At 38.5% G+C, this 7097-nt stretch overlaps 1 protein-coding gene across 3 annotated transcripts in view; it reads right to left on the reverse strand.

Moving 5' to 3' along the window:
* LOC119359230 overlaps window positions 1–7097 on the reverse strand; it is an 8605-nt gene that overhangs the window by 907 nt on the left and 601 nt on the right. Inside the window, exons 2-20 of one of the 3 annotated variants that reach the window (XM_037625527.1) lie at window positions 5800–6012; window positions 5418–5477; window positions 4593–5270; window positions 4334–4474; window positions 4059–4178; window positions 3722–3962; window positions 3404–3567; window positions 2922–3290; window positions 2727–2814; window positions 2350–2591; window positions 2143–2229; window positions 1942–2019; window positions 1717–1830; window positions 1485–1588; window positions 1096–1367; window positions 870–944; window positions 555–668; window positions 316–447; window positions 198–219 (exon numbers count right to left, since the gene is read on the reverse strand). In XM_037625527.1, coding sequence (XP_037481424.1) covers window positions 1577–1588; window positions 1717–1830; window positions 1942–2019; window positions 2143–2229; window positions 2350–2591; window positions 2727–2814; window positions 2922–3290; window positions 3404–3567; window positions 3722–3962; window positions 4059–4178; window positions 4334–4474; window positions 4593–5270; window positions 5418–5477; window positions 5800–6012 — 2607 coding nt within the window. In that variant the 3' untranslated portion in view covers window positions 198–219; window positions 316–447; window positions 555–668; ... (1 more) ...; window positions 1096–1367; window positions 1485–1576. Of the gene's footprint in view, window positions 1–197; window positions 220–315; window positions 448–554; window positions 669–769; window positions 945–1095; window positions 1368–1484; window positions 1589–1716; window positions 1831–1941; window positions 2020–2142; window positions 2230–2349; window positions 2592–2726; window positions 2815–2921; window positions 3291–3403; window positions 3568–3721; window positions 3963–4058; window positions 4179–4333; window positions 4475–4592; window positions 5271–5417; window positions 5478–5799; window positions 6013–7097 lie in introns of those variants that run through there. The other 2 variants (XM_037625522.1, XM_037625531.1) reach the window with 2 other exon arrangements.

Here is a 7097-nt window from a genome sequence, read left to right on the forward strand (position 1 = left end):
AGAAAAAGGGAAAACCAAGAGATGAGGAAAAACAACTTAAAAACATTAGAGGGAATAAAAAATATAGTTGATATTTCATATGAAAATATGGTATTGGAAAATGTTGTTTATGATTTACCCCCCTACTTGTTTCGGTAATACTGGATATGCTGTTTGATATTGATTGAACCCCATGTTTCTCAGGTTAGCATCACGCCACGCTTTGATAAAGTTTGTTATCTGGAAAAAATCATATAATAAGACAACGAAATCTTGGGGGAAGAGAGAAGAAAATAAAATTCTCTTGATTTTCTTTAAAAAGGAAGGATGCATAACCATCATGTTCTTGATGTTCGTGTGGTACTCGCTGTTTTCTGCGTACTTTGAGTCAAGGAATATGAACTGTCGTGCTTTCAAGTCGACGAGGAAGACGAACCAATGATCCTCATGAAGAGTAGGAAAGAACAACTATAACGAACAAGAAGAAAAAATAAAAATGTAGATGGAATTCAAGAAACCATAATTCAATGACTTCAAAAGTGTTTTGATGAGAAAAAAATGGCTTGAGACATTACTTCATTGCTCAGCTCTAGTCGTCTTGCTTTCCCTGCTCCGTGGAAGCTCCTTAGAACTTTATCTTTGAAAGATAGTCTCCCCACTTCAGTCCTCCACTTCTCCAAAAAGTACTCCTATTACAAACAAACAAAAAGAAAAGAAAGATAAAATTAAAGTTTCAACTAAAAAAGCGAGAGATAAACAAACATCAAAACAAGATTGTATTGGAACTCACTGCCGCCGTGTGGAAAAAGTAGTGCCTCTGGGATGTTCTGGGGTGGTTATCTCTGAATAATTTTCGACAGTATGCATTGATGACATATGACTCCACCCACCCTGATGGTTTGAATGAATTGCCTAGTTGTTCCAATGATACCCTGCAATTATCAATCTCAATTGCCCAGTAGTCCCTGCATTTTCATGATTTGTCCGCAGAAAAATGTCAGTGCAAGGGGGGAACTGCTATATACACTTCAAATGCACAAAAACAAGGAATAAAAAAACACACACGAACAACTCAACAAAAAGTCGGTGGTCTGGGAGGGAAAAAAGTGTCCTAACCCTTTGTAGTAATTATTCTCGCTTAGGAGTAAGATGTTGTGATATAGATGAAGTTCGTATTCCATGATGGGCCCCTTGTCTTGGTCATAAGGCGAGCACAAAAATTTGCTTGGTTGTACTACCCTTTTAGGTGGTATATTTTCTTTGCCCCTAGAGCTGCTTGTACTCCCTAAGAAGAGTCTGGTGTTATAGTGCTCATCTGATCTATCAACTAAGTTGCTGCAGGACTGTTTGAAAGGACTTTGACTTAGGATTTGGACCTCTGGTGATGCCTGGAAAAATTCAACAAATAAAAAAAATATAAGTATGAAACTATAGACATTCTGGGATCTTTTCTTTTGGACTTCAGCTTTTAGGCAAAACAACACAAAGAAGAAGAAAATACTTACACTGTTATGATCCAAGAACGTTATAGGGTTATCCTCTGTCCCATCTAAATTGCATTCAATGTCAGCTCTTTCTGGGAACAGAATTCTCCCTGTCATTGTGGCTTCTGAGAAAAAATGTTGTATCAAAAAATGAAAAAAGAAAGAAATATGAGAAAACCAAAGAAATGTGCCTAGGAAAACTGTTAATGTAGAAAAAAATCAAAAAAATGGGGATAAAAAAAGAAAAATGTACTTTGGTGCGTGGGGGCGTGGTAGTCGTTGTCTTGTAAGTTGTGTTCCTATTCCTAGGAGAATAGCATGTATGCGGCTCGTTCCACCCATTTCGAATGCTTGTGTTTGGTGATGTCTGTATCATTTTAGAAGCAAGAGAAAATCAAAGACCATGAATAAAAAAATGAGAAACATCTCATAAGAAAACAGAAACTGCTCAGCAGCAAAATGCAGAGAAAAAAATAACCAGGTCAATTATTCCTCCGTCTGGTGAAGTGCATCTTTGTCCAACACTTTGTTGCTGTTGCGCGCAATGTACAGAAAACTGTTGACACAAAAAGGACAGGGGATGAAGGTGTTGTTTGAAACCAACAAGGCAGAAAATTATATTTTTCTAAAAAAAGTGATTAAATAAAGAAATATTGAAAAGGAAAAAAGAAGATGAAACCTCGCAGCTCTTGATCTCTTGCTCTTGATGGTAGTTGCCTGATTCCCTTTCTTTCAATGTCTGGTGAACAATGATTTTCTTTGCATTCTGATTATTGACGCACCAAAGAAAACGAGTTAAAGACATAAAGTGTCTACACTAGTAACATATAACACATGGGGGCATATATTTTGATTTGATGAGGCTCCTTTCCTACGTTTTGCCCACCTCGATTTTTTCGTTATATTCCTTTGTTGTCATGTGCACAGGACGCCATAGCTCAGGCTCAGTTATTTCATTCCCGCAGTCATCCATATCTTCGAGTATACGACAAGTTGGCGTGTCATCATCATAGAAGAAGTACTTTTGCCTTGCTTTATCCAAGTAATCAGCCCAGGATTCGTCTTCGTTTCCTACAGGATTATCTATGACATGCTTGTTTGCTTCATGGTCATTTGCGTCATCCCCATCTAGATTTGAGAAGCAAATGATGATCATCAACTCCAAAAAAATGAAACAAAATTGAATAGTTGTTGCTGGTTTCTTCAGTTTTGAACAGAAAATTGGTGCAAAGGAAAAAGGATCATCAAAAAAGATAAAGGTACCTGCAGCTAATGTGACATTTATGTCGAAATCTATTTTGCTGCAGGACCCCTTCTGTTGCTGGTTGATCACGTTGGTGTCGTCTTTTTGCTGTCAAGAAAAAAATAACAAGGAGCACGGGATGTTAAAAAATAACAAGAGTAGTAAAAAGAAAAAGAAAGATGTTAAGTAACAAGTAGCTAGTTAAAACTTCTTACTTGGGAGATATGTTCATTACTGGATGTCTTCTGGCTCATGAAACCGGAAAAACTTGATGCATTTCCTTTCCCGGCTTCTTTGCTCTGAATCTGAGGTAACAAAGTAGTGTTGTCTGGTAGAAGTAAGTACTCAAAACTTGTCGTGCTCGCTGCTCTTGTTTCATTGATCTTCGCTTCTAGCACCTTGTCCTGCACTGTAACCTTGTTTTCTCTTCCTAGTCCATCTTCGATGCTGACTTCTTGGGGTGCTTTCACTGCCTCTGTATCATATTTGCTTGTGTTCACTTGATCTTGAATTTCTTCTTGTGCGTTTATTGTCTCTTTGTCGTTGTGTTCTTGAAATTCTTCATTACCCTTGCCCATTTGATTCTGAAAAATGTGGGAGGTAAGTAGCAAGAGTTTTAAAAACGGACAATAAAAAGGGAAAAAGAACATGGGAATATATCCTAAAAAAAGTACAGTAAAAAGATTCATGAACTTACATATGCATCTTCTAACTTTGAGCTCCCAATAACATCAACCCCTTCATCACTCTTTCCTTGGAATACTTCTTGCTCATGGCTCATTCTTTCAGTTTCAATTGAAGCAGGTGATTGTTCGCTGATTTGTTTCACCCTCTTAGTCCTTCGAAGTAGAGTCGTCGTTCCTACAAAAGGGAGCATAATTATAGAAAATAAAAAAAGAGAAAAAAGTAAATGAGTAGAAGGCCTGTCCAAATAGAATTAAAAAACAAATAACAGTGCTTTAAACACATGGTTGTAAAAAACGGGTTTCTATTTTGCAAACAATAGGATATTTACCCTCATCTTCTTCATAATCTCCATCTGAGTTTACTTTTACAGTAGATCCTGACCAGTGTTGGTTGCTCACTGTATTATGGCTCTTCTCGGATGACTCAAGTTTCAAAGTTTTCTCTGAATCGCCATTTCTTGATGTCACTAATTCCAGGGTCTTTAAAAGCAAATTCTTTGCTTTCATGCAAGTGCTTACGTTTTCATCTTTCATGTAAAACTGGAATGATGTGTATATCTCTTCTTTCACCTGATACATGTGAAGAAACAAAAAAGTGAGAAAATGATGAAATGAAAAAAAATCATAAATGCATGCAGAAAAAGAAAAAAAAGATTAGGGGGGAACCTCCTCGGGAAGAGAATTCCCCACTGTTCTGTCAATAGCAGCCCTTAAGTTTGAGTTCTTCGTCGTGCTGGCCCAACTGAATGACTCTTGAGCATAGCATGTTTCAGATTCATCTTTTATCTACATGTGTAAAAAAAGACCAAAGTAAAAGAAATTAAAGTTCTCTTAAATTGACCTTGGCCCAACAGAATATCTGCTATTCTGTTCTCTGTCGTTACATTAGAAACAGAGAATACAAACAAAGATAGAAATAAGTATAGATGAGAAAAACTTACTTTACTTGGTCTGTACATTCCATTTTGGTCTATGAGCATATCACTGAAATTTTTGACAAGACTGCCTTTCCATACACATATCCTTGGCATGATTGATGGTACTTGTATTGCTCCAAAGTCTGTGAAGTCAAGGAAGCGGACCTTGGGAAAAGAAACAAAAAAGAATAACAGATGTCAACTTGTTTTGATGAAAAAAAGGAAAAGAAAGGAAAAAGGAAGATACAAAAACTATAAAATAGAAAAAGAAAAGAAAATGTACCGCTAGTTGGTATATGCAGCCTCCTAGTGTCAATGTCAAGCGGTTTTGCTTCGTCTTCTCTTTTTGATACTTCCTAATAGCTTGCAACAGCCACATGTGAGTGAACTTGCACCAATTTAGGTTTCTGATTTTACTGACATCTATTAGTGATCCCATATACTTGGTGCTTGGTTTAGTGTTTGAAGTTGAGCACAACACGGTTGACAGGGCAACAATCATGAAACAGCGAATGAGCTGTTCGTCAGACAACTCTTCTCCTTCAATAATCTTGTTGCCAAAAAACTTTATTGTGGGCACTTCTGTGAGCCCGAAAAATGCAAGGAACTCTGACTTCCCTGCATCGTCGACCATGCTAATGTTGATGTCCCCTGCCGGAGTGCCAAAAACATGCAGGACACCCAGTGCATTCAGTGGTATGCGCTTCTTGTTGATGAAAATTGCTTCATCATCAACAATGACCTTGTCTGCTATCCACTGAGCAAACGGCCTAGGCACAAGACAATCATCTAACTCCAGCATGTAACCAAAACCAGTAGACCTGATTAAGTCCACTTTGTTCTTGCTCTTGCAAATGCTATTCGCGACCTCGGAGAAATATGGTATGCTGCACCTACTATATGCTTTACATACTGCATCGCCAAAATCATCGTGTGAAGTCACTTCAGTTAGTCTTGGTCTCTGTGTACATCAAAAGGGGGAAATTAAAAAGTTTCACCCAAACAAAAAACAGAGTTATAAATGAATAAAATTGAAGTAGTATGTGACATAGAAATGATTACACACATGATAAATGAATTACGCGTGACAAGGATAACTAAAGTCTACCTTTATGCTCCCCTTTCGTACAATGGTCCGGCTTTGCTTCCTTTTAAAGCTCTTCACAATCTGATATAGTGATAAAAATAAGTACAAAAAATCATTGTGAGTAAAAACAAAAAATATATATAAGAGGAACTTTAGGACAGGACAGACCCAGTGCATAGAAGCTCCCACACAAGGTGGGGTCTGGGGAGGGATTATAGGAACCTAGTCTTACCCCTGCAAAGTGCAATGCAGAGAGGCTGGTTCGAACCCAGGACCTCTTGGCACAAGTGGGGAGGACTTCACCACTGCGCCAGGCCTGCCCTCATATAAGAGGAACTTTGAATGTACAAAAAAAAGAAAAGCTGAAGAAATGCAGGGGGTGGAGGAGGGGGGATGACTTCACCAAATTTTTTACTCCAGCACAAAGTAGGTCGTTGGACACATCGGTTTCAGTTAGGTCATCATTCCCATGGTACTGTTCGCTTTCGACATCTACTGTATCTTCGTCAATCTTGAAGATCTGACTTGCAGTTGTGTCATTCTTCTCTTTATCAACTGTTGGGCCCTCGGGTTGATCGATGCGTCCCTTATTTTCTTCATCATCTCCTTTAACATCCTGATCATGTGTTTTACCAACACAAAGAAATAACAAAAAAAGAAAAAAGGATGATTAGGCTACATATATATATATAATAATAAAAAAAACACAGCTGCTCTGTCAGTGTGCCATAATGCTAGAAAAACACAGTTGTTCAGTTCATCTACTACTACCGGCTACTAGTAACACTGACGTGAGCATAACCATCAAATTATTCCCCTTACGTCGACGCATCCCGCAGGCTCCACATGTACTCTTCTATTTTGATCGGTGTCCAAAAAACTAGCTTACATTCAGTTACTGACAAAACCCAAAAAAAACACAGGACCTTCTAGTGATTTTGGGCTTGTCTCGTGCGATTCTAACCTCTGCCTCAAAGCTGAATTCAGAAAAAAAGCATGTATACTTTTGCATAGGAAAAATGATGATTAGGGTACAAAAATACAGAAACAAACAATAACTACTGCTGAAGATTTTGTGCACATCCCCTGTAGTCATGAACATTCAACGGATAAAAACTGGGCGTAAATACTGACGAACAACAAACAAACTTTGTTGAACTACCACAAATTATCTCTCTTATTTTGTCAAGAGGAAGACCGCCCCAACTTGATTATAGTTCCAAAAAAGGACTGTTTATCTGACTCTGTACATCCCATGGAGTGAGAGAAAAAAGTTACTGAGTTTCCCAAGCTGTTGAACACACATATGCAGCAAAGTGTGTGTCCTGCATGACTTTCGAATGCTCTGAAAAACCAAAAAATACCCATATCGATTGACTACATAGTAGGCGCATCTACCTATGCCTGATTTGAACAAGAAAAAAAATCTAAATCTCCTGTAGACGAAAATGAACATGTGGATTAACAATGGGGATTTTGGTGCCAAACACACAACCGCGCCCCCACGCAGAACACAGGAATAATCCCCTGGGCATCCTGCTATTTTGGCAAATCTCTGTTGCGATTCAAACCTCTCAGTACATGATAGTCACCGTAACCACAAAATTCGTGAAAGCTAGAGGCGAATCTGAGGTTATAGACGGAGGGATTTGACCTCGGCACACAGCTGCGGGCCGGATTTGGTACGGCGGCGGGGGGCTG

This window comes from Triticum dicoccoides, chromosome 1A, assembly GCF_002162155.2.
Source record: "Triticum dicoccoides isolate Atlit2015 ecotype Zavitan chromosome 1A, WEW_v2.0, whole genome shotgun sequence".
In the NCBI taxonomy this organism is placed as follows: domain Eukaryota; kingdom Viridiplantae; phylum Streptophyta; class Magnoliopsida; order Poales; family Poaceae; genus Triticum; species Triticum dicoccoides.